At 46.5% G+C, this 26,354-nt stretch overlaps 1 protein-coding gene across 2 annotated transcripts; it reads right to left on the bottom strand.

Moving 5' to 3' along the window:
• Positions 1–60: 60 nt before the first annotated feature.
• Positions 61–26,354, bottom strand: BIN2 (bridging integrator 2). 2 transcript variants are annotated; one of them, XM_050925449.1, is made up of 13 exons: positions 26,241–26,353; positions 20,549–20,629; positions 20,008–20,062; positions 18,632–18,726; positions 15,843–15,938; positions 15,367–15,474; positions 14,753–14,838; positions 11,728–11,803; positions 10,030–10,112; positions 8,495–9,527; positions 6,771–6,845; positions 4,825–4,920; positions 61–1,832 (listed from the first exon to the last, which is right to left on the bottom strand). In XM_050925449.1, exons 1-13 carry the CDS (start codon positions 26,316–26,318, stop codon positions 1,722–1,724), a joined length of 2,073 nt encoding a protein of 690 aa, XP_050781406.1. In that variant the 5' UTR covers positions 26,319–26,353; the 3' UTR covers positions 61–1,721. The 2 variants fall into 2 exon arrangements, with proteins under 2 accessions (XP_050781406.1, XP_050781408.1); XM_050925451.1 differs by lacking the exon at positions 20,549–20,629 and having other exon boundaries at positions 26,241–26,354.

Genomic DNA, 26,354 nt, shown 5'->3' with positions numbered 1-26,354 from the left:
AGAAGCCACAGTTGTGAGACCTTCCCACCCACGGATAGACGCACACACAAGGGTCAGGAATTATGCAGCGTGGTGTCTTTATTGAAATATCTTGGGATTTAAAACCATGGCCAAATTTCTGGTGCTAAGAAGATGCCGTGAGTTATTTATTGCTGTTTTCTCACTGGCCCTTCCCAAAGAAATGCCTTTTCTGGAATAACAGGATATCGAGGCCAACCCCAAGAATCAAGCCTTGTCACGTGAGAGCCCGCAGCTCAAGGGGCTCTCCTATTTGCTTTTCATGATAAGATCTTGCCTGTTTTAGTATTGGGGGAAGGGGCAAAACTATTCTATTTTAGGGCCCCCAGTTGGCTAACACCGGCACTGGTCACCATCATGTGCCTTGGGGACAATCACCAGTAACCATGCATGTGGCCGAGAGAAACCACAGCATTGCCAAGTGAAGTGAGAGAAGCAAATCTTTTGTGGATTCAGCCCCAGTGAATGGTGCATTGACATGACCAAGCAGCTAGGGTGACCAGACAGCAAATGTGAAAGATCAGGACAGAGAGTGAGGGATAATAGGAGCCTATATAAGAAAAAGACCAAGAAAATCAGGACTGTCCCTATAAAATTGGGACATGTGGTCACCCTACCAGCAGCATTAGCAGCGGGTGAACCACCTGCTGGGGGAGGCTAGCCCCTGGCTGCCCCCCATCAGAGCCCCCCTCAACCCTGGAGCACCGGGTGCGTGCCCCCCCCCAAGATCCCCACGCACAGGGTGGGCAGCACGTAGCCCCCACAACTGAGCACAGGGCACGTGGTGCGCAGTCCTCCTCAGCCCCCCCAAGCACAGGGCAGGCAGCCCCAGTCCCAGCCCTTCCTGTCCCCCCAACCCTGAGCACTGGGCGGCATAGCCCCAGTGTCTGAGACCCCCCTAGCTATCCCCAGTCCCGTCTGCCCTAGCCCCTGCAGGCAGCTTCCCTGAAGAGGAGGGCCTTGGGGGCAAGCAGGGCTTTGGGGAGGAGCATGGATGTGGCCATGCCGGGCTGCAGCCTCTGCGCCACACCACCCATGACCAGCAGAGCCACACAATAACTCCTGCCCCTCCGGATTCTGAACCCAAGAGGTCAGAGCAAGCCCCCCAGCTGAAAAACATCCCCAAGGCAGCTGCACCTTTCCAGGGTCTCATGGAACCTAGCTGCTAAGGGATTAAGGCCCTGATTCACCAAAGCATGGAAGCCCATGCTTAAAGCTAAGCACACGAGTAGCTGTAGAAATTTCCATCGGGATTACTCAGGTGCTAAAAGCTAACCATGTGCTCTCTGGAACCTGGCCTTCACTGAGCATAAATGCCGGGGTTTTGAAGCATAAGGATAAAACACCCAACTATGCTGCAGTGTGTTCAACCAATGCTTCGCTATTTGTTTTGCCAAACAATTTGGGACAGCAAATTCCCTGATATTTACAGCATGGGGAGGTTCAGGTTTCTGTGCTTTTTCTAAAGGCCATGCAGCAGGTACTGTGGAATCAAACTGAAGCTTGGTCCTACGCCAGCTCCATTAATTCCCCACTTACATTCATTTTGTTTGGAGAGACGGGTTTTCTCTCCCGTCCCCACATGCCCTATTGCAGTTTGACATTCAGAATCTGATTACAAGTGCAACGTTACTGCTTTCAGAGAGACATAAATAGATCCTGTTTCCCTCCCACTCCGCCCCAGCCGCTTTGATTCGCTGGACTCATTCGGAGGAGATGGGTCTGATAAACTCTTGGGGGAAAGCTCTCTTCTGTAAGAGATCCCGGTTCACCTTCCAGTCGCTTTCTTTGAAGCCTGTGAGAAATCCTTCTTCCTGCGGAGAAAATACAAACCTGGATCAGGACCAGTAGGAAGAGTGGAAAGGAATTTCTAAAGCTGAGTAGCAGGAAAATGTTCCTGACTGTGAGGTCTGTTGGACTGTGAAAGTTTCCCAAAAGTTGCAGGGTGGAGACATGATTTGGGACATTTAAAACTAGATTAGATGCAGCAGTACAGAATAATCCTGCATTGGGATCAGAGAGATGGACTGGGTGGAACCTAGCCAGTCTTTTCCATTTAATGATTCAAAGAGGAGTTCTTTGCTTTAAAGTCACCTAGGATGTGTGGAAACCCAGTTCCTGTTAATTCTAACTGGGGTTTCTGAGTCTATTAGATAGCTCTGAAAAATCCAGCTTTAATACTGGATTCTCTGTAGTTTTACCCTCTTTAGATTCACTTCTCTTTAGTTTTACCCTCTTGCGACAGCATCTTCATCACAGAGACAGTATACAGATTCAAGAGTGCAGATCAGTGGTCCCCAACCTTTTCGTCTGGCGGGCGCCAGACGAAGGACCGTGGCGGCAGTTGAGCATCTGTCAAAATGCTGCCAAAATTGGGGCATTGGGGACCCCTGGTGCAGATGAAGGAACCAATTGATGAGCTGAGTGGGAAATGGTTTTCCTATCCTGTGATTTTGAGGTTTTGAAATTTTGTCCTGTCTCAAATCAGGCTGAAAAGTCAAAAGCTCAAAATTTTTTGCAACCTGATAGTTCAAAATTTATTTTGCATCCAGTCCATTAAAATGTTTCATTTAGATTTCGACTTAAAAAAAAAAGAAGCTTTTAGTAATAGCGAACTAAAATTTCAAACTGAAGTTATTTTGAACCAGAAGACAAAACACTTAATTTAGAAAACGTTGTAATGGGCCAGTTCAACAATTTTAAAGTTTTTTCCCCCCAAAATTTTCTGATCAGATTTTTCGAAACCAACCCTTTTCCATGTTTCTGTGAACTGGCATTTTCTGATGGGAAAAAAGTTTCATTAGAAAATTTCCAGCCTGCTCTACCAATCTGCCTTTAAATCTCTTCACCAACAGGAAGTGATTTATCAGCACCAGGGAAATAGATTAGCAAGAGGAGGAAGGAGCTGGGAGATCAGTTAATGATTGATTGAAGGTTTACCTAAGAGAGGAATGAGAAACAGATGCATGCTGCTGCAGGCCCTGTGCCTGCATTTTATTAGGCCTTGTGCTCATGGGAAAGTTGCAGTTGTATAGGGTGACCAGACATCCCGATAGTCAGTCGTTTGTCCCCATTTGTCCTGATATTCTGGCTCTGGTTTTTTGTTTTTTTTTTTTTTGCTCTTTGGTGATGCTCTGGACCTGCCCCCCCGTGTGGCCCGATATTTTGTTCATGTAATCTGGTCACCCTACACGTGCATAACTGAAGGTATGAATTTAAACCGGAGCAAACACCGCACAGACACTTCAAGACTTGGTCTACCCAGTTCTTTTACTAGCATAATGATGTTTATTAGAGGTGTGATTTTTTTTACCCAAAGTTCTACCAGTACAAGCCCTAGTGTGGGCTTATAGTTATACCAATATGGTTTATTTCCCTTCCTGTACGGTATACCTGCACCCACCCTAACGGGAGTCGTATTACTTTAATTATACCAGTAGAGTTAAAGCAGTACATCTTGTCTGTGAGTATGTCCAGACTACCCGTCAGATCGGTGGATAGTGATCGATCTATCGGGAATCTATTTATCGTGTCTCGTCTAGATGCGATATATTGATCTCCGAACGCGCTCTCCTCGACTCCGGAACTCCACAAAGGCGAGAGGCGGAAGTGGAGTTGACGGGGGAGCCGCGGCCATTGATCCTGCACCGTGAGGATGGGAGGTAAGTCAAAATAAGATACTTCGACTTCAGCTATGCTATTTCCGTAGCTGAAGTTGTGTATCTTACATCGACACCCCGCCCCCCCCCCCAGTGTAGACCTGCCCTGTATGTGAACCTAAACCCTTAATCCAGTTTAAGAGTGGTTTACTTCTGGTTAGCTCAATGCTAGCTTTACACTTGAACGCTTTGCTGCTGTAGCTGCACCAATATACTAGACTGGCAAAGAGCTACTAGAGTGGACACAGCTTATACCAGCAAAACTGTGGTTTCACCAGTGTAACTTATTCCAATGGCCTCCCCGCCCCAATGAGAGAAAAGTGCAGTTTTGCCAGTATAACCGTAGCTACACCAGGGGCTTTTGCTGGCTGTATTGGTCACAAATCGCACCTCCGACCGACATTGCTATGCCAGCAAAAGTTTTTAGTGTAGATCTGGCTTTAGTCAATTAGAAAGAGGTTAATTAAACCAAAATAAGAGCATCCACATGTTGCCTTTTGCACCAGTTATACTGTGTTTTTTAAACGGATGCAATTTAAAGTTAGACTGTGAAGCTTTCCCACGTAGACAAGCTCTTTTCTGCTGAGAGAAGAGACTAAGGGTATGGCTACATCTGGAATTTCAAAGCGCTGCCCCGGCAGCGCTGCGGGAGCGCTGCCGCGGCAGCGCTTTGAAGTGTGAGTGTAGTCAGAGCGGCAGCGCTGGGAGAGAGCTCTCCCAGCGCTGCATGTAAACCACATCCCTTACGGGTGTAGCGTGCAGCGCTGGGAGCCGCGCTCCCAGCGCTGCTGCCCTGATTACACTGATGCTTTACAGTGCTGTATCTTGCAGCGCCCAGGGGGGTGTTTTTTCACACTCCAGTTGCAGCGCTGTAAAGTGTGAGTGTAGCCAAGGCCTGCAACAGGTTCATATCAGGTCCCACATGCACAGTAGGCAGCAACAGGAAATTGCCAAGACATCCCATCCTCCATTATGGAATAGTCAGGCCCTTTGTTTTCAGTTTTTATTGATTTTTTCTGAAAGTTTCCCGGGCTTTACAAAAGCCATTATTTGGTTTTTACCAACTTTTCACCCAAATTTTGGAAGTGCTGGAAATCCCACGAACCGCCTCCCCGCTCTGGAATGAGAGATGGTGGCTTGGTGTTACCTGGCCCTGAGAGTTGGATACCACCAGAATTATCTCCCCTTCCCTGAACTGCAGATGATTTTCATCCTCTGACGTGTGAGTCTGGATTGCTTGAGCCTGGAATGTGAAAGATGGGATTAGTGAGAAGTTACTTTCCTCGGAATCACTGACCCTTTCCCCAGCAGCAGGACGAGATGGTACATGGAATATGGATACGTACATTGTGTCAGAATGGTGCAACTGTCTTTTGATAGCCACATTCCATACCATGTGTCATTGCTTAATTAGCAGGTCCTTTTCAGATGACACCCCAGGGAGCAGCACATACACCCAGACTGGGAATACTGCTAGGAACTGCTGCTTTACATTTAGGGCACGGACGCCAAAAAAATATGCATCTGAAGGCAGAATTTGGCCCTTGGAACCTATTTTTTTTAAAGTAGCGATGGAGCAGGCAGGCAAGAAGAACGTGGATTCTCCTGGGATTATCCCGCTTGCAAGTCCGAAATGTGTGTGTCCCTAAAATGTGAATGCAAAAGGCTGCCACTGGTGACATCTCAGGAGGGCAACAATCCCCCCTCCTGCAAGCTGCTGATTGTATCACATTGTTCACTCTGCTTGTGTGTGGTGCCACTTTCACCTATCTGTCATCTGCACTGTCTATAATTATCAGCTCTTCCTGGCAGACCCTATTTTGTGTTTGTTCAGCACTTCCCGCAATGGGGCCCCGGTCTTGGCTGCTTCCCTAGGCACTACCATAATATGCATGATTAATAATAGTAATTAATAATACTGACAGAGGCCAGGACTACACTACAGAGTTTCGTCAACATGGTTCTGCCAGTCAGAGGTGTGAAAAAAACACATCCTTGACTGACACAGGTATGCCGGCAAACCCCCCTGTGTACATGCAGCTATACCAGAAAAAGAGTCCTTATGTTGTTGTGGTTTAACTATACTGGGAAAATATCTCCTCTTGCTGGCATAAGCAGCATCTCCACTAGGAGGCAGTGCTGGTACAGGCAGTGTAGTGTCAACAAGCCCCCTGGCACCAGTGAAACACAAAATTCTTTTGCTGAAGGTCAGCCTTTGAATCAACCCCAGCTGTGTCATTACTGGGAATTCCTATTAGAGTAGCACTTAGAGGCCCCAGCTGGGATTAGGACCCTGGTGATAGGTGCTGTACAAACCCATAGGATGAAATGGTCCATGAAGAACTTACAGTCTAAATAAATAGGATAAAGGATGGGAGGGGAAACAGAGGCAAGAAGCAACTTGCCCAAGGTCACACATCAGGTCAATGAACAGAATCCTGGTTATCTGACTCCCAGGCCTGTGTCCTAGTCACTAGACCAGCTCTGTGCAGCCTTATGTTACAGCAGGTAGTTGATGTTTCTTAGAATATAAGAATGGCCAGACTGGGTCAGACCAATGGTCCACCCAGCCCAGTATCCTGTCTTCCGACAGTGGCCAAGGCCAGGTGCCCCACAGGGAATCATCAAGTTATCCATCCCGTTGCCCATTCCCAGCTTCTGGGACTAGGCTAGGGACGCCATTGATGGACTGATCCTTCATGAACTTACCTAGTTCTTTTTTGAACCCTTTTAGAGTCTTGACCTTCACAACATCCTCTGGCAAAGAGTTCCACAGGTTGACTGTTGTGTGAAGAAATACTTCCTTGTGTTTGTTTTAAACCTGCTGCCTATTAATTTCATTGGGTGACCCCTGGTTCTTGTGTTATGAGTAGGGTGACCAGATGTCCCATTTTTAAGGGGGACAGTCCTATTTTTTGGGCCTTTTTCTTATATAGGTGCCTATTACCCACCATCCCCTGTCCCATTTTTTCATACTTGCTATCTAGTCACCCTAGTTATGAGAAGGAGGAAATAACACTTCCTTATTTACGTTCTCCACACCAGTCATGAGTGATAGACCTCTATCATATCCCCCCTTAGTTGCATTCTTACCTTGAAGAGGAAATCCACAGGCAGCTCATGGCTCCTGCTGCCTGTTTCACCATCTGGGATGAAGCCAAACATGATCTGAAATCAGAAAGACATTTTATGGGTCCGGTTACTCTAGCTTCTTTGCCCATGCACAGAACTATCCCTTTGGCTGGCCCTCTTGGGCTGCTGGTGGCCTCACAGACTAAACAGAAAGCAATTTTGCAAAATAGTTTTTAGAAAATATGATGCAGGAGCTATAGTTGGGAACCAGAACTAATCCGGTCTTTCAGAGTCCCTGCTTCCTTCAGTGGATTCCCAGATCTTCTGTTTTAGATCCAGATGCTGTTACTCTTACATGGCCAGCAGCCCTCTGGAGAAACTGAGACTACACCCAGAGTGAAGCACTAACAATTGCATGTCAGGATAGGACAAGCTGACCCGTCAACATTTCCACTCCTCAGTCAACTCCCATCAAGGAAGAGATTCACAGGTGCAGATCACTAACAGGGAACGCTAAGCAGGTCTGTTGGAGGAGCTTCGCACACAGCACGGATCACTTGCTCCTCATGGGGAAAGCCACAAACTTGGTTAAAATTTGCTTTATCATCCTATCACTTGTACTGCAATAGCGCCTAGGAGCCCCAGTCATGGACCAGAACCCCACTGCGCTAAGTACTGTACAATAACAGCAATTGGATGCAGTATGTTTCCTCTCAAGTAGGCTCTCTCCTTTTCACAGCTGATGACAAGGAGCACGACCAGGCCATGTGAGCGTGCTTGTTTTTTTGTTTTTTTTTCCCCCAACACAGGCTGACTGGAAATGCCTTTTGCCGTGATTCACAAACTCCATTATAATTCAGCAGCAGTTCCCTTAGGCCCCTGTGAAAACCCCAGCCTTACCATGCAACAAGAGCCTGGGAAATAGATGGGTGAGGGAGAGGCTAAAAATACACGTTGATCTTCAGGGCACTTGTGAGCACTTCTGAGTGTGGGAAAAACCTCCCATTTGGGAGGGCTGAAAACATAAGGGAGCCATAGAGAACCTATTGGTGTGTGAGAAATAAGTCCCAGAATTAGTGGCTAAAGCCAGGCGCACAGGAGAGCAACTAGTAGGAAAATGCTATGCACCCTCCTGTGCTCGTCTAAATAATAATGAACACTCACTGATGTCCCTGCTGTTTCTCGGTTGAAGTTGGATTTTTCTGACACACCTTAATGACTATCCAAACACAACTGAGTTTGGAACAAAAGGAGGAGAAAACTAGTTTTATTCAGCAAATACTTTCCTATTCATCCCCAGTAAAAAAAGAAAGCAAACCACATCATGGAGAGCATGCTCCCTGGAGTGACCCAATTCCTTGCTGCTGGGAACCGCTCTCCTCCCCGCATTGCCCTGCAAGCTGAACAGGGGAGCCTTGGAAGCTGGGAAACTTGCAATATATTTTGCCGTGAGCAAATTGCTTTTCAGCTGCAAAGGATCCTGTAGGCAACAGACCCAGGTGAGTGCCCCGATGCAGACCCTGGTTGTCAGTAACATTTCCAGCAAGGATAAGTACAATTCAGATGTGTCTCCTCTCTGGGTCCTAGCACCTCACGCCCGGCTTCTCCAGTAGCCTCCCTTTCATCTCCTCAATGCACCCGCTTGCTCGTTACTCCCATGTTACAACAGAACCTGCAATGACCTTGCTTTGGGCCACTGGTCAGCAGCCAAACCCTTGTCCCACATTCATTCTGTTGTCTCTTACCTGCGTTTCAGTCACCGTTGGGGAAATGTTTAGTTCTTCCATGCTCCCCTCGCTGCCCCCGTCCTCTTCGGCCTCCCTGCTTGGCTGGCAAATGATCCGCTCAATCTCTGGCTCCTTCTGGCCATTGGCCCGTTCCACTGCTTCAGGTGGACTGGAGCCACTTGTGGTGGCTGGGTCTTGATGGACTTCGTGGACTGGGGTGGGCGGGGGAGAATCTTTGTCAGGAGGGTACGTGGCATTTTCAGCGCAAACTAAAACCTCACCGAGGGGCATCCCGTTTCCTGGCTGACTTGATTCTTGCTCGGGAGCTGGGGGTTGGGTATCTCCTGATGGCTCCGTCTCCTCTCTCAAGTCAGGTGAAGGGGGTGCTTGCAGAGATTGGATTTCATTGCTCACCTGGAGTACAGAGCATTCCTTTTCCCCCTGCAGTTCGCTAGTGTCAGCCTCAAGGCTTTCTGGAGTCTGAGTTTGGGCTGATGCACCGTCAGAGGGTGGCGGAGACGTTTTGGCTTTGCACACAGCCTCAGCTATAGCGGCAGATAGAATCGCCGCAGCCGTAGCTGCTGCAACATCTTCAACTCCCCGGTACAACCTCTCTGTAGCTCTGCTGGGTTGATCCAGAGTCCTAGTTTGATTTTCATCCTGGAGATCATTGGCACCGGAAGACTCTGCCTTCACCTCTGCTGCTGACAGGGATTCTCTTTTGTCATGCGTTGGAACAGCAGGAGAGGTAGGTGTCTCATCCTGGATTTCACTGGCACCAGAGGACACGGACCCCACGTCTGCTGCTGACATGGACTCTTTTTTGTTGGGTGTCAAAACAGCAGCAGGAGATGCTGGCTGCTCATCCTGGATTTCACTGCCACCAGAGGATGTGGCCTCCCCCTCTGCTGCTGAAGAAACAGATTCTCTCTTGTGACACATTGAATTGTCAGGAGGCAGCGCAGGGGTCCCATCTGCAGCATTTCCCAGTGATGTGAAAACGACAGGAGGACGACTCACCGGGGAGGAGATGACCAGCGAGCGCCTGTTACTGCATTAAAGAAGACAGTGCTTTTACTTGCATAGGCCATTCTGTGACACAGGTTACCTATCTAAGTACTTTGCATCTACTTCAGGACGCTGCACCCTACATTAACACCCCTCCCCCATGCATATAACCTCAGCAAGAGTACGACTGGGCTGTAGGCTCCAAACAGACAGACTGCAATAACCAAAATGCACGCTTCCTAGATCCCCAGACGTCTTTAACTAATCCCTGTGTAGTGACCGCCAGCTTGGCCTTCACCAGGGATCTCCACAGCTAAAGCATGAGCCTCTGGGACGAACTAAAGGATGAACTCCTCGAGCTTCAGGGGCGGCTCTAGACATTTCGTCGCCCCAAGCACGGCGTCATGCCACGGGGGGCACTCTGCCGCTTGCTGGTCCCGCAGTTCCGGTGGACCTCCCGCTGGCATGGTGCCCAGCGCTCCCCGTGTTTGAGATTTAGCATCCCTCTAGACCTCATCTCCCATGAGAACTGGAAAGCCATTTACCTCGACACCCCTTTAATGATAAAAACTTTGCTGGAATGCTGCTTTTCCAGTTTGCTCATCACCTCATACAAGTCATGGTTCAGCTGAAAACAATGGGAGAGAAGCAAACATCAGAACTTACAATGAGATGATACTTCACAGCTTTCTCTTCTTGCATCAGGGACAATTCACATGGTTTCTCTTCACAACCCTGCGAGCATGGACTTCTGCTCACCCACTGTCTGAATCACCACAACGTGGACTATCTAGACCAGTGTTTCTCAACCTTTTTGATACCAGGGACTGGCTTGCTGCCCTCCTAAACTGTGTCAGGGAAATCTCAGGGACTGGCAAGGAGACTGCCACGGGCCGGTCGTTGAGAAACACTGATCTAAATGACTCAAGACAGGAAGTTGCTTCTGGAGGAGCCCCATGGGTGGCGGGTATCAAAGGCAGGGGGAAACTGAGCCACCCCAAACAGCCCTGCATGGCTCTGTCCATGCTCTGCCCTCAGACCCCCTCCACTCCCCTCCACGGTGCTGCACTCTGGGGTGGGGGGCTGTGCCACCTGGTGCTCCAGGACTGGGTCGGGGAGGGAGGGCACACCACCTGCCCACCCTTCTGATGCTCTGTGACTGGGGGGCACTTGGGCGGGCTGGGCTAGGGTGTGGGGGCCACTCTCTGGGCTTTGGTGGGAGGGGCGGGGCTTCAGGCAGGAGGGGCAAGTCAGGCTAGGGGCTAGCCTCCCTGAGCCTGGGGTTCACCCATCGCCCATGAGAAGCCCTCTTTCTCCCTTCCCTTCATTTGGGGCTGCATTTCCCTCCCCCCACATTCTCCAAATCTTCCCTTTAACCAGGACATAACAAGAACCAATGATTGGACGTTAAAGCCAGACAATTTAAAATTGTAAATCAGGCAGAATTTTTTTTTTTTTTTAAACAGCAAGGGTGATCGACCCGTTGCAAGAAACTACTGAGGGAAGTGGTATCTCGAGGTCTTCAGATCAAGATTAAAGCATCTCAGAAAGGCGTCCAGTCAAACACAAGTATGTAAGACAAATCAGACTCCTGAAAGGGGGACAGGAGTCTGGAAAGGTTGAGAAGCACTGAAGATTGATTGAAGAGTCCCTTTAAAAATCTATGACTTTACCTATAAAAACCCTGTTCACAAGACTCTTCTGGCAGCAGTGGGATATGCTAGTGACAAGTCTGGTTAACACAGATTGTCCGACAAACAGGAGAGCAACATTTAGATGGAACACAAATTCCTTGGATGAACTGACAAGGCCAGTGAGGGAATCTCTTGCATTGGACCAACTTCTGTTGGCGAGAGAGACAGGCTTTTGAGCTTATACAGAGCTTTTCTTCAGATCTGGGAAAGGTACTCAGAGTGTCACAGCTAAATACAAGACGGAGCAGATTGTTTAGCAGAAGCTGTTAACACATATTTCAAGGAACCATACAAGTTGAAGTGGCCTGTTAAGACCTTTCCAGTCATGGCGAGAGGAGGGAAAACACAACTAGGACCAGAGGTAGGTGACTACAGAGCCCGCAGATTATTTTTTTTTATCTTCCTAACTGTCCTCTAAGTGGCAGCAGAGGGCGATTATTGTTAATACTCAAAGGAACAGTTTTTAAAGCAACTGAGACCCTGTTACTAGGAAAACAGATGTTGTGTGTGTCATTTAACAGGTTCTTATTTTAAGGGCCAGTCTCTCACCTTACTCATCTCCTTGTAGAAGATGTCTCTTAAATTGGAAATATTCTGGAAGATGGTCACATAGCAAGCAATGCGGCTGTTCAGAAATAAAACAAAACAAAACAAAAAAAAGCAAATTGAGTCATGCCATGCAGTGAAAGGAACAGAAGGTGAAGAAATGAAAAGAACAGGTTGGAATAACAATTGGGTAATCGATGATCGGAACAACTTACCCTTAGGCTGTGATGGAGTCTCCATAACTTGAAGTCTAGAAATCAAGACTGTCTTTTTAAAAAGAAACACTTTAAGACCCTAACTTCTGTTTGAGCTAATGCAGAAGTTACTGGGTGAGGTTCCTTGGACTGGGGTACGCATAGAGTGACCAGACAGCAAGTGTGAAAAATCGGGACAGGGTGAGGGTGGGCAGTGGGGGTAATAGGCGCCTATATAAGAAAAAGACCCAGAAATCAGGACTGTCCCTATAAAATCGAGACATCTGGTCACCCTAGGTATGCAGGAGGTCAGACTGATGTCAGAATGATCCCTTCTGGCTTTTAAATCTAGGACTAGTAATGCTAATCACTCTGCACAGCCGTCGATCCTTTTTGTCTGAGATTTCACATCACTTTATATCCAGAGCACTATGAAAGCTTCAGTTTTACTGCAGCCATTTTATAGAGGGGGTAGCTGGGGTACAGAGAGATGAATGGTCTTGTGGGTATATGGCAGAGCTAAGAATAGAGAACAGGAGTCCTGATTCCCTGTCCATTACATTAACCCCTCCAGTATACCTGCTTTCCCAGCTGTCTTGGTGCTCCATGAGCTGGATATGTCCTCCATGTGACTTAACAAATCAAGCTGGAGAACTGGCAAATTGAGCAGAGCACTGATGCAAGAGCTACCACATGCTGCCAGTGGAACTGGCTGGTAGGCAGAAGTAAAGTGGCACATCTGACTGGTCCACTTTTATCTCCCCCACCTTGTCTCTTGAATGTGCTGGGACTGGCATGACTTCACCAACACTGCATGTAACTGTTCTACTGTGCTCAGTTCTCCATCTGTAAAATGGGAATTACAATATTTGCCTGACAGGGATAGTGTGTGGGTACATTTGTGAAGCAATCGCATAGGATGGGGATGGCCCCCAATCTAAGACTATAGATCACAGACATCATGCTCCCCCTTTTGCAGGTAGGGAAACTGAGGCACAGAGCAGTTAAGTGATTTGCCCAAGTGCATACAGGAAATATGTGTCAGAGCCAGGAATAGAACCTGGCTGGAAAACTTAAAAACAAATAATTTTTTTTTTGTTGCAGCCAAAAATTTTTTGCGAAAATGCATTATTTCGACTGACCTTTGATGGAATGGCTGCTCAGGTCCAGAATGGACTTTCTGAAGCAGGGGAGAAGAGAGACAGAACCTGACTTTTTTTTTAATCCGAAACGGACATTTCAACCCAATTCCGTGGTCACAGAAAGGTTTGAAAGGTTTTATTTTTGTTCCAATATGGAGCAAAGCCCAAACTTCGAACCCTTGAAAGTAGTTACCAAATGGAATGGTCATTCTCTAGTCTACCAGGATTCCTATTCTACATAGGTTCTTATATAGTGCTCATCATTGTAACATCTGAGCACAATATAAGAACCTATACGGAGATCTAGCGTCTGAGACCTAGGGCAGAGTCTTAACTGTAAGATCATGATAGAAACTAGCATTAACTACTGCTCTTGGCCTGGTTCTATTCCAATACAAACTGCTTACAAATTAAAATGAGTAAAATGTGTCAGGAAATTAAGAGAATTTCTAAAAGCTACGGGTGTGGCAGGGAGTTGGGTATCAAAAAGACACTGCAGGATGACAGGGGGCACGCACAGCAGCTCTTGCAAACTGATAGATCATATAGTTTCGCTCCAGTTTGCGTAATCTTTTATTGTCGCCTTTTCAAACAAAGAAACATACAAATATAGTTCATAGTATTATTACACAGCACATCAGCCATGTTCTCATTTGTGAACCTCTACTGCCATCTTTTGGTCATTATTCATCAGAACTTTTCAGGCAGAGCTCCCAACGCACTTTCATGGGAGGGCGCTCTGTGTCTTATTATTCCCACAACAGCGGGACAAAGGAAGGTGAAGTTAAGGGTACGTTTTCCAAATTTGGCTGTGAATTTTGGGTTCCTGTTTTAGAACGCTTAATTTTAGGAGTCTTAATGCAGAGTTCAGTGTCTAACTTCAGAGAGCGATATTTGGCCAGTGTCTTTCCTTAGGACACAATTATTTGGTAAAGCAAGAGCGGATGTTTACCTTGTGTGCTATAGATTTGTTGAATTGGATTGTGTATCACATTGTTGCATGGCTTGACAAGAAGATAACTGGTGCTAGCTGTGGAATTGCTTCATTTATTCTCCCCTACCCACCCTGTCCTCAAAACAGGCAGCAGCTAAACTGTGACCAACTCCCTCCACCCAATTCAGCTATCTGTGGGGTGGGGAGAGAGGATGTGGTTTCAACACGTAAGATTTGAGAAGCTGGGGGTTAGAAGCTGGAAGGGTGACAAGGACCCATATTCATTAGAACTCCAGATTTTAGCTCACATCAGATTTTTTTTTTGTTGAATTTTTGTAGACAAGTTACTTTGCATTTCTTAATTCCCAGCAAGAACCTTGGAACTGAAGGCATTTAGTATACAGGTCAAAGATTTACTCATACTTTCCTCCAATCTAGATATTAACAGTAAACCCTATTGCCTATCAGGCAAATATACCAGTGGGATAAAGAAACTCATTCCCCAGGTAGGTTTCTCTGCCATTCTGCACCCCTACTATGACCTGTCTCTGCCATAGCGCAGGGTAGCGGCAGGCTGAATTTTGCTTGTGAATTAAGAATGACACACACTCTGTTGTGCCATGGAAATGAACATTTTGGCTCCCCCGAATCCTCCTGATTACATGCAAGTTCTCCTGGATTTAACTTGCCCTTTTAACGCTGCTTTTTAAAGCAGGGTGATTTTCCGGCTGCTTTAGCAGGCAGAGATGTGACGTTACCTGTTATAAAGAACTGGGAGCTCCTCTCGAAGTTCTTTGTTAAGATCCTCAAACACAGCCTGAGCTTTATAGAATTCCTCTTCAGCCTGTGTGACGGAAGGGGACAGCAGTCTTCAGACACAGCAGCGTGCAGGAGGCGTTAACAAAACAGACGAGCTGAGCTGTCGAGGTGAGATCCGAACTCGGCGCTACGAGAATCTTTGCACACAGGTGCTCCAGATAGGCTAGGTAATTGGAAGTCACTTGGGCAGCTAGAGCCAATCCCCCTGTCTCAGAGACTGGCAACAGCCCTGCTGCTTTAAGGCCCTGTGAGATGCTTATCTGGGACTCACCCCAGTATTCAGCATTGAAGGCGCAAAAACCATGGGCACAAATAGTTGCACATGGAATGACATGAGCAAGTCACTTAATATACCTTCTCCACAAGGGTCATTGCAGGCAGAATTATTTGCGCTGCAATTAGGTGCAGGTGCAAAATTGTGTCCATTAGCTGTGTATCGTAGGCCAGGGTGAGGCCCAACTAAAAGCCAGGACTGATCAGGGCTGGATGGAGCTGAAGCTGTAAGTTACATGGGAGCGGCTCCTAGGTTCTATTCTGCACAGGCAGCCTTTACCTTTGCAATCTTAGCTTCATCCTTCTTCTTGGCATTCTGCAGCGCCTCCAGGTGATGCCTGGCACTGTCATAATCCACCAGCTTCCGCCCCCGCTTAGCGATTCGCTCCTGGTCGGAAACCAAATGCATGGAAGGTGAGTTAGTTCAGGAGGAGAAAGCTCTTAGCACAGTGAGCGGTACCCTACTGTTCAGTACCTTTGAATCCATCCACAGCCCTGCTCAAGGGTGTTGTACCCTATAGCTGCACCTTGAATGCCTGGGACACCTCACGACCAATGTAGCTTGTGCCTAGCACATGTTGCATTGTCCCTACCGCCGTGCTGTGTACTCAGTAAGCTGGGCAGTATCTGTTTACATTGCTGCCCAGGGCCCATCCCGTGCTGCTTACTGTAAATACAAAGCCTCCTACTTTAATTTGTTGTGGGGTCGGGAGGCGGCTTTCTGAAAATACAGCCTATGTTTACACTTGATGGTACCTTAATTTCACCAAACTGAGCCATGTAGTTCTCCATGGTTCTCACCGCCTGGTCAGCTAGTTTTTCCTCATAGTCTTCCCACAGGAGGTCATTGCTCTGGAAATAAACACACGTGGGATATTTGAAGGGCTGCTGTGTCCCTAGACTCTCACCTCCACACTTTGTTCCCTAGACTGGTCAGGATGGCTCGGTGGCTAGGGGAGCTAGGCTGGGATTTGAGTAGACCCAGGTTTAGTCCCCTTGTTTGCCACAGTCTGCATGACCTTGGGCAAGTCACTTAGCATCCCTGTGCTACAGTTTTACACGTGAGAAGAATGGCAGTTGCCTGCCTCCCGGAGGCGTTGTGAGGATAAATACTTTAAAGACGGCTCTGGTACGGTAGTGATGGATCCTCATAAGTACTATGCCTAGATACAATTAATGCTTCAGGCTCTTCTTTCGAGTAAGTGGATCACCGAAGGCTTCATTATAAAAAACAGACCAGACAATTATCCTTCCAAATGGTACCCAGGCGCTTGGGTCTATGTGTGCATTTATGTTTTCAATTAGTCAGTAAATCCCATAGAGGTCAGGACCTTCCAGGCGGATTTGGAGACTCCAGGCACAAAGGTTCTATTCACGTTAAGCCTCTGAGATGGCTTTGAAAAGGACAGTCCCTGGTCTTACGCAGCGCTGGAGTAGCCGTGCTGCTCCCAGGATACGAGAGAGACACAAGGTGGGCGAGGGGCTCTCTTTTATTGGACCCACTTCTGTTGGTGAGAGAAGGGAGCTTCTGAGCTGACAGAACTGAAGAAAAAGAGCCTTTTTCCCCTACATCTCTGTGTCAGCTTGGAAACGTGTCTCTCTCACCAACAGAAGTGGGCCCACTAAAAGATATCGCCTCGCCCATCTTGTCTCTCTAACCACTTATCTGTAATACCCATCGCCCATCTAGCCAGCTCCTACCACAACAAGGCTCACTGAGTGAGGCTTTGAGGAGCTGCTGCAATATAAATCATCATCCACGCCTCCATCCACATGTGGCTACCTTAGAGAAAGTCCACAACAAAGTGAAAGTTGCCTATTATTCCTTTTCTATACACCTTAGGTACTTATATGGCCCATAATAGCATCTCAAGCTCTTTCATGTATTTTTCCCCCCCTCACAACACACCTGGGAGGTAGAGCAGAGCTATTATCCCCTGTGACGAATGGCTAGACAGGGTTAAACATCCTGCAAAATAAGTAACCCACAGAAGACATGTGGGGAGATAATTTTTATATATTTACATATGCATGAGTAGGGTGGACAATAATCAACAGTCCCTGTCTATGCTGTATTCTGATCATTCAGAGGTCAAAAGAACATCCTATCATGTAAATGAACTGTAAACGTAGGACATCTCAGTAGTCATCTCTCTTTGAAATGTACTGTGAATGGTGGTGGAACAAGCAAATGGCGTTATGTTAATTCGTATAGTTCAGTACCGGTGACTGATGTCCCTCAAAGTCATCCCTGAGGAACTCCAACTTGTCAGAAGACATGAAATTGTATACAAGATCCTTGGGTCCCCTGATTCTGCCATCTCAGATCTGCTTAGACTTCCTCAGGGGAAGTTTGTGTTGCAAAACTGAGGTCCCAGTTATGCTGGGTCGCCCTGAATGTGAGATTTGGGCATTGGACTATAACCTATGCACTGAATTCTAAAGGAACTCTTTGCAACTACGAAGGCCACCATCTCTGCTATGAATCTCCACCTCAATGAATTGAACTCATGTCTGTATTGATCTTTTAACCATACTCTCTCTCTCTCATTTTTTTAATAAATTTTAGTTTATTTAATAAGAATTGGCTGTAGCGTGTATTTGGGTAAGATCTGAAACATTCGTTAATCTGGGAGGTGATGTGTCCGATCCTTTGGGATAGGTAGAACCTTTTCTTTTATATGATGAAATAAGATTTACAGAAATGTTCATCATGTGTGACATGGGTACTTGGATGGAGGCCTGTACGGTAATAAGGGTGGTAAGGTAATATATAAGATTTTTTTATTCTGGTTTAGTAAATCTGAGTACTGGAATATCCACTAGCTTTTTGGGGTTTGGCTGTCCCATTCTGTGCAGTTCACCCTAATTGAGTGACCACAGCTAGCTCCCCACTAAGATCCCGGTCACAGTGGCATGGTTGTGCTTGGATACATATTACTACAGGTTAAGGGTTTTTGGATCAGAACCACACGCTTGTCAAAATTTTAATTTTTATATTGGAGAGTTTAAGGGTTAAAAATCAGTTACAGTGAGTGACTCATGATCAAGACCCTGACAGAAAAATCTATGAAGAATTGTGCTCACAGATAGGGTGAGCAGATATTCTAATTTTATAGGGACAGTCCCGATTTTTGGGTCTTTTTCTTATATAGGCTTCTATTATCCCCCACCCCCTGTCCCAATTTTTCACACTTGCTCTCTGGTCATCCTACTCACAGAGGGGGTTGTCTTTTAAGCAAAAGGCCCCAGAGCAGGAACTGAAAAATCTGTTAATTGTCAGTGATAAGGAAGCAGACCCAGAGAAAATGCTTGCAGCAAGAAACCAGCAGCTAGTACTTGAACAAAAGCAAAAAAAAAAATAGCTGATATGGAAGGAGAAGCCGCTGAAAGAGAACGGTGTTTTAACATGAACAAGGTGGTTCTTCCAAAATACAGGCTAGTGCCCTAACTGGACGAGCTGTCTTATTACTTCGCTCTTCACTGAACGAAGATTTTCTAGCTAGTGTTTCTTGCCCAAGGGAAAATTTCATCCCATCTCTTACCTCTGCAATGGCTTTCAAGTCCCCGTGTCCATCCCATTCCACATTGTAAATTTCATGCAGGGTTTCCGCCACTTTCTTGGAACTTTCGTGCATCACTGGAAGAGACAATGCGGCATGTGGCAAAACTGCTACCATCCCAGAGTCATTAGCACCCCTTAAACCATCTTCCCAGCTGCATCATTAAAGTTTAAAGCTACCATTGGAGTCTCCCTATGAAACCACCCCCTGATGTACACGCATCCCATAGGAATAAAAGACCATGACTTTAATTAATGTCAGGCACCCAAGAGAATAAAACTCAAGGTGAACGTGGTAAGTAAGCAAGTTTGGGATAAGGGGAAAGCTGTCCGACTGGATCCAGGCATGGCTTCTCCAGTCTTGGACAAGGCACTTGATGGTGGGAGGCCACTGGGTAGCCGGGAGCTTCAAGGATCAATGCCAATGGTTTAAAATCCTTCTTCAAAAGCCATTTCTAAAGGTTGAGCTTTTCTAAGCCTCCCAGGGAATTGAGATGCACAGTATCCCACTGAAATGAATGGGATGTGTCTCTCTAAAGCCCCTAGGAAGGCTTTGAAAGTTTCAGCCCCAAGACTGTAGCCTTCCAACACTGAGAGGTATGGCAAATACAGGTAGGAAGGGTGGTCTGGTAGTGGAATTGGGACTCAGGAGACCTAGGTTCTACACCCAGCTCATGCAAGACACTTAGTTGCTCTGTGCCTCAGTTTCCCATTTGTAAAATGGAGAGGATAGCACTGCTCTACCTCATAGTGGAACTGCAAAGATAAAGCCCATTAAGGACTGTGAAACATTCAGAAACTATACTGATAGGTGCCATATAAAAACTTAGATAGATACCCATTTTACAGACAAGGTCAGTGAAGCAAAGCAACTGTCCAAGGCCACAGAGGGAGCTAGTATAAAAAGTGGGATTAGAACATGGTGGTGTCTGGCTCCCAGACCTGGTTTGGAATGCTAAAAAGCATCTTGCCTCTCGCTCTAAAACAAATGAGGCACCTAATGTTGCCAATCCCACAATTTTATCTCAGGTTTTGAGTTATTTGATATTTTCCCTAAAGTCCCAGCTCCTGGAGTCATGTGGTTAGGTGAAAATCTCCACTTTTGTTTAAAAAAAAAAAAAAAGTTCCTAGACCTCATGGTTGCAGAGAGAGGCTTGAAAATGTGATCTAAGCATGACTCGAGAGATTCAGAAGCCAAATAAAAAGATCCTCAATTTTTTTTTTAAATTCTCATGATTTTTAGGCCAGTCTCATGACTTTTTTCAAGGCTCGGGGTTGGCCACATGGTGTGTCAGCAGCGATGTGGCAGGGAGCCACACAGCAAAAGGTAAGTTTGAAGAAGGAACTGGGACTTCATACCTTTCACAGCGCTGAGGAAAGCCTTAAGGTCCTTGTAGAGTTTGTGGCCTTCAGTCTGAAAAGCAAAGAGCAACAGACAGGGTGCGTGTCAGCAGCTGGCATTCTACCCTGCACTTCTGCTACAAACAGCGAGAGGCAGAATTCACCACAGCAGCCACAGTGGGGAAGGTGAATGGAGCAAAGAAACCTGCCCTGCTGGAGTTCAAGCAGTGGCTTGTTGCACCAGAGCGTGGCTTTGAAAGAAAACTAGCCTCTCTCTCACCCCTCTCTGCCCCACTTCCCTTCTCCAATATCTCATTAGACACTCTCTCCCCCTAGTTCCTGATCTACGCCCCTTCTGCTATATGGGAGATACCCCGCTGCTGCTCCTTCCTTCATATTTCAAGAGAATCTCCCTCCCTCCAGATGTTCAGCGACCCTCCCCCCACATATCTCAGATGAACCCCTCATGTCCCTGCCCCTCCCATATTTTAGAAGACTCCTCCCCCACTCTTTGCCCCTATGTCTTTCAGGATCTCATCTCCCTTCAGTCAGACCCAACCTGTTGCTGCTGGAAATCGTAAGCGCTTTGCTCAAACTGCTCATCTTTGGTTTCTACTGTCTTGCCCAGTTTCTGCAAAACCTGGGGGTAGAAAAAGACACCAAGTTTAAAAAAAAATCTCCCTGGTAAAAACTCTTAAAATATACGGAGTGCTATGAAATTCCCATTTTAATCTCTCATAATGAGCAAGAGCAGCACCTCGTACAATAGGGCCATGATCTCAGATGGAGAATCTAGCCATGACTGTAATTAACAACAATTACTAATCATTTGAAAGTTATTTCCTTGTAATCTCTCATTCCATGTGTAGCACCAGGCACAAAGGGGCCCTGATATCAGCTGAGGCAGCTCAGTGCTACTAATTGTATTAATATTAATAATTTGAAAATTATTCTCCTTTCAGCTGGAACATGTGACTATTAGTAATTTTCAATTGCACGTAGGTTTATAGATTAAGGCTAGAAAAGACCATGATTTAGTCTGATCTCTTGCACAACACAGGGCAGAGAATTTGACCCAGCATTTCCTGAATAGATCCTGCTACCTATTTTGAATTCTCATCTTGTGTAATTATTTTTCAAATGCATTTCACTGAGGATGCGGATTTAAAAGCTCAGTGTAAGTTCATCTTTGAAGCAAAACAAGCTTCTGTTTGGCAAAAGCTTAAACTTGCTGCAGTCTGAGCCACCCAGGGAAGATGATGTGGTGGAATTTCAAAATCCCCCCTTTCCTCTGTTTGCATCGATGATACTCCAAAATAAATGGAACCCATGTGGTGCACCCCCTAGTGGTAACTGGGCCATGCATAGAGATTGACGAGGTTTGCTGCAGCCTTGGCTAGCTCAGATAGTAGAAATTTATACTCTTGGATCCGGAGGTCCCAAGTCTGATCCCTGCTACTGAAAAGCCACCCAGGTGCATGACATAGTGGGGGCCTGTAGTGGGATTTGAGCTGGCTTGGGGCTCACATATCCATTCCAGCGTGGCACTCTGTGCCTGATGACGACCCATTCAGGGGCTTAGCTGAACGCGTGCTGCTCTTGGGTAAACTCTGCACACAGGTGTCCGCATTCAGAAATAGGGACTTAAGCATGTGCGTAAGTGCTTAGTTAAACAGAGATGTTTTCGTGATTTGAGGCCAAGCCAGAGCAGAATATTCAGCACTGGCCGCCATTTCTGTGGACTCAGTTTTCTCTTTAAATCATTTTGAGCCTGGTGTTGTCTGATGGTTCACAAGACTATATGGTTGGAAACATTATGAAGAACTGAAATAACTAGTCATGCCATACTCTATAAAGTGGAAGCAGCCCATCTGGAATCCAGGTCAGCTAACTTCTCCCCACTCCAACATGTGCTGGTCAGTGACATGCCCAACCTCTGAGAGAACATCTCCACCTCAGAGCTTCTCTCCTCTGGAGGGTCCAATCATTTCTCACAAAATCCTCCTCTTCTTGAAAAAGCAGCAAAGAATCCTGTGGCACCTTATAGACTAACAGACGTTTTGGAGCATGAGCTTTCGTGGGTGAATACCCACTTTGTCAGATGCATCTGATGAAGTGGGCATTCACCCACAAAAGTTCATGCTCCAAAACATCTGTTAGTCTATAAAGTGCCACAGGATTCTTTGCTGCTTTTACAGATCCAGACTAACATGGCTACCCCTCTGATACTCCTCTTGAAAAAGATTTCCCCCCCTCCACTCCAATCAAATTGGTTCAATTGGATGAAGAGCAAAGTTCTGGGAGATTAAACCCAAATGGGGAGGATCTTGAAATACAGAACACGGGAGGAGGCTGGCCTGCAGAAGCTGGTTTCTTTGAGATCAGAGGTGTGTGTGTTTTGTAGATTACAGGGCCAGAAGGAACCATTGTGATCATCTAGTTTGACCTTCTGGATAAAAGAACAAGAGTACTTGTGGCACCTTAGAGACTAACAAATTTATTTGAGCATAAGCTTTTGTGGGCTACAGCCCTCTTCATCGGATGCATAGACTGGAACATACAGCAAGAAAATATTTGAACTGCCCCAAAATAATTCCTTTGGACGCATCTGTTTTACAAAAAACATCCAGTCTTGATTGAAAAATTGCCAGTGATGGATAATCCACCATGACCCTTGGTCAATCTTTCTAAAGGTTAATTATTTTCGCAGTTAAAAATGTATGCATTATTTCCGGCCTGACTTCATTTAGCTTCACTTTCCGTCCATTGGATCGTGTTGTACCTTTCTCTGCTAGACCGAAGAGCCCATTATCGAATATTTGTTCCCCAGGTAGGTACCTAGCGTCTCACCAGGAAGAGAGGGTTTCCCAGGAAAGTTGTGAAGGGAACACAGCTAGACAGTTCCTTTCAGCAGGATCAGCACATATTATTCAGAGAGTAGCTGGTCCCGGATGTTTTGGGCAATGTGTAAAAATTCTACCCAGGTTATTGAACTACATGAAATATCTACAAGAGAAGAGGGCTCATCCAATAAGCACAGAAATAATTCAACAATCTACGATTCATATGTGGCCCCTATGATCCGAAGGCCTCAAAATTTTTAATGTTTTTATCCTCAGCGCCCCTAGGAATAGTGCTAGCACCCCCATTTTGCTGATGGGGAATTAAAGACATAGAGAAAATAAGGGGCTTGTCAAAAGTCACCCAGAAATTCTGGGTCGGAGTGATAGAGCAGGGAATGTACTTCAAGGGAACCTAAGAAGAGACAATACACAATAATTTAGTCTCCAAAGGCTTTTCCAAACCACTTCCTCTTTCTCCTCCTAGATGCCAAATGAAAATCCACATTCTCATAGTTAAGCACACCACCACTTTCTAGCATGCTCAAAAGTTTCTTGCCTGTGTTTGTGGTCAAACAAGAGCAAACGCCTTTCTACATTTTCACACATCTGAATTCTGGAGGTGTATTACCAACGCTATGCTACGTGGGTGTAGCTGACGAACAGCAACTCAGGCCGACAACGACCCAAACTTGCAAACAGCCCTGAAGGGTGAAGACAAGTTTTCCTAGCCAGGAGGCTGTACAGCTTTAAGGTCCTTCCTAGACTGGTTTAACGTGTTCAGGGGGGCAGGGAAGTGATAGCTCAGTGGTTTAAGCATTGGCCTGCTAAACACAGGGTTGTGAGTTCAATCCTTAAGGGGGCCATTTAGGGATTTGGGGCAAAAATCTGTCTAGGTATTGGTCCTGCTTGGAGCAGGGGGTTGGACTAGATGACCTCCTGAGGTCCCTTCCAACCCTGATATTCTATGAAGATCATTCTAGGTGGCAAGGCGATTTACAGGATGGTAAAATCTGAAACTGCAATTCCCCAGAATAACTTTGCAGATGGTGCTCCAGATGCCTGCATGCAAATTTAGCTCTAGAAACTGCTTGCAGTTTAGCATCAGATTGACAGCCCTGAAGACCAGAGCCTTCTGGTTATCTCCAAGAACAAGTACAGCATGGACAAGCTTCCTCACCCTGCCTCTATTCTTACTTTGGATATATCAACACTGCAGTCAGAGATGTCACTGCAGCACATGTCAATATACTCAAACTAGCTTTGATCTAGCTAACTTGGGCCTGGTTTACACGGTGGGGTCGATGTAAGATACGTAACTTCAGCTGAAGTTGACGTATCTTATTTTGACATATTTCCCATCCTCACAGTGTGGGATAGATGGCTGTGGCTCCCCTGTCGACTCCGCTTCCGCCTCTCACCGTGGTGGAGTTCCGGAGTCGATGGGGAGTGCGTTCGGGGATCGATTTATCGCGTCTAGACGAGACGCGATAAATCAATCCGCGATAGATCGATTGCTACCCACCGATCCGGTGGGTAGTGTGGATGTACCCTTGGGTACCAGTAGCAGTGAAGCCACAGTAGCATGGGTTAGGGCTCGTTGCCCAAGTTATGTACCCAGGATCCTGGGTGGGCTTGTACAATGTGTGCTGCTCTGGCTTCATTGCTATTGGTACCTAAGTTAGCTAGATCAAAGCTAGCTCGGGTATGTCTGCCTGTGCTGCGGTGAACATAAGAACGGCCATACTGGGTCAGACCAAGGGTCCATCTAGCCCAGTATCCTGTCTTCCAACAGCGGCCAATGCCAGGTGCCCCAGAGGGAATGAACAGAACAGGGAATCATCAAGTGATCACCTCCTGTCACCCATTCTCTGTTTCTGGCAAACAGAGGCTAGGGACACCATTTCTGCCCATCCTGCCTACTAGCCACTGATGGACCTGTCCTCCATGAACTTATCTAGTTCTTTTTTAAACCCTGTTATAGTCTTGGCCTTCACAACATCCTGTGTCAAGGAGTTCCCCAGGTTGACTGTGCGTTGTGTGAAGAAATACTTCCTTTTGTTTGTTTTAAACCTGTTGCCTATTAACACCTCTGATTGCAGTGTAGACATACCATTGGACTAGAAGGATAATTCATCCAAGGTCCATGCAATCTTTGCTCCCTACTGAGACTACCAGCTGGGAAAAACCTATCATGTGACCAGTCGGCCCCATTCAATGAGACTCAGATACTATAGAACAATGGAGGCCAGTTAGCACTGCTCACATGAGAGGATTGATAGGATGAGGCTCAAGGTACCTACTCAGGGCTAAGCCATCATTTCTACTGCTGTAGCACCTAGAGAGGCCTTTTACAGGTCAAAGCCCCAGAACGCTGAGCACCATAAAAACTACTTATAAGACAGTTGTCCTTTGGAAACCAGGTGGAGATCACCCCTGTTTTCCACACTGGCCACCACCCGCCATCAAATGTCACTCACCCTAAAGGGGAGATTCAACACCAGTGACATGGAGGTGAAAGATTCAGCTAAGGATTTCTGTGCTTTGGTCAAAGGGAGATATGGAGCTGGTCTGTCCTGACTTGGACAGCTTGGCTACATCCTATGCCAGAGTGAAACAGGCGAAAATCCTATGCTTTCAGAGATGCTGCACTTAAAAAGGAAGAAATACCAAGGCTAGAGGAACCAGCAGAGGCCAGCTCTATTTCTACCCACTTCCTGAGCCCAGCCCCCATCTCTTCCTGATACAAGTTCATAAAAAGAGAGTTTAGGCGGTTGACTCGTGCAGCATTTCTGGAGTTAACTCCCTTTCCAGCCCTCTGCCCAGTTCTGGGCTTGCTCTCCTTCCAAAGGAACTGCCCTCAGCCACTCAGTACTTGCAGGCAACCATCCCTTGGCATCATCGTCCATGACATACACATTTTGAGTGACAAGGTGATGTTTTTTGGGAAGGTTTGGAGGATGACAATGCAACTCAACTCCTCAGAGAGCTTTGGGGATAGGTCGAATCAAGGCCCCCCCTATAGTAATTGTAGGTGGCACTCCACAGAAGTTAAACCAGGTAGAGATACAAGGTTAATACTCTCTATTATTATTATTTATTTATTTTTTGTCAAGAAGAGCTCCAGTCAGAGTCAAGCTCACTGGGCACAGGGCATCACCCTTGCTATCAAAGCAGCTGTCTCAGGACATTTCATAAATACCGTTGAATTATAAATACCATAATGATTGCAAAAGCACTGGGAATTAGACACACACACAGGCCAGTGCTCAGAACACGCCTCCCACTCACTCACTCTGTTGTATAGCATGATTTCTCAGCTCCCTAAGAAGCTGGACAATTGAAAGGGGATGCTACATTCTGAGCTTTCCTTGCAAAGGCACAAAGCAGTAACAAATGAACGAAGCGTACCTTCTCCTGTGCTCGGCTAAATCGCTTTTGGACCTGCTTTGCAAACTGCCCGGCTCCTCCTGTCCTACCGTCTGCCATCGCTGCAGCTCGCAGTGCAATTTCTTCTTTTCAGTA

This window comes from Gopherus flavomarginatus, chromosome 16 (genome assembly GCF_025201925.1).
Source record: "Gopherus flavomarginatus isolate rGopFla2 chromosome 16, rGopFla2.mat.asm, whole genome shotgun sequence".
In the NCBI taxonomy this organism is placed as follows: domain Eukaryota; kingdom Metazoa; phylum Chordata; order Testudines; family Testudinidae; genus Gopherus; species Gopherus flavomarginatus.
The sequence above is the reverse complement of the archived record's forward strand: the minus strand, read 5'-3'. Positions and strand labels throughout refer to the sequence as shown.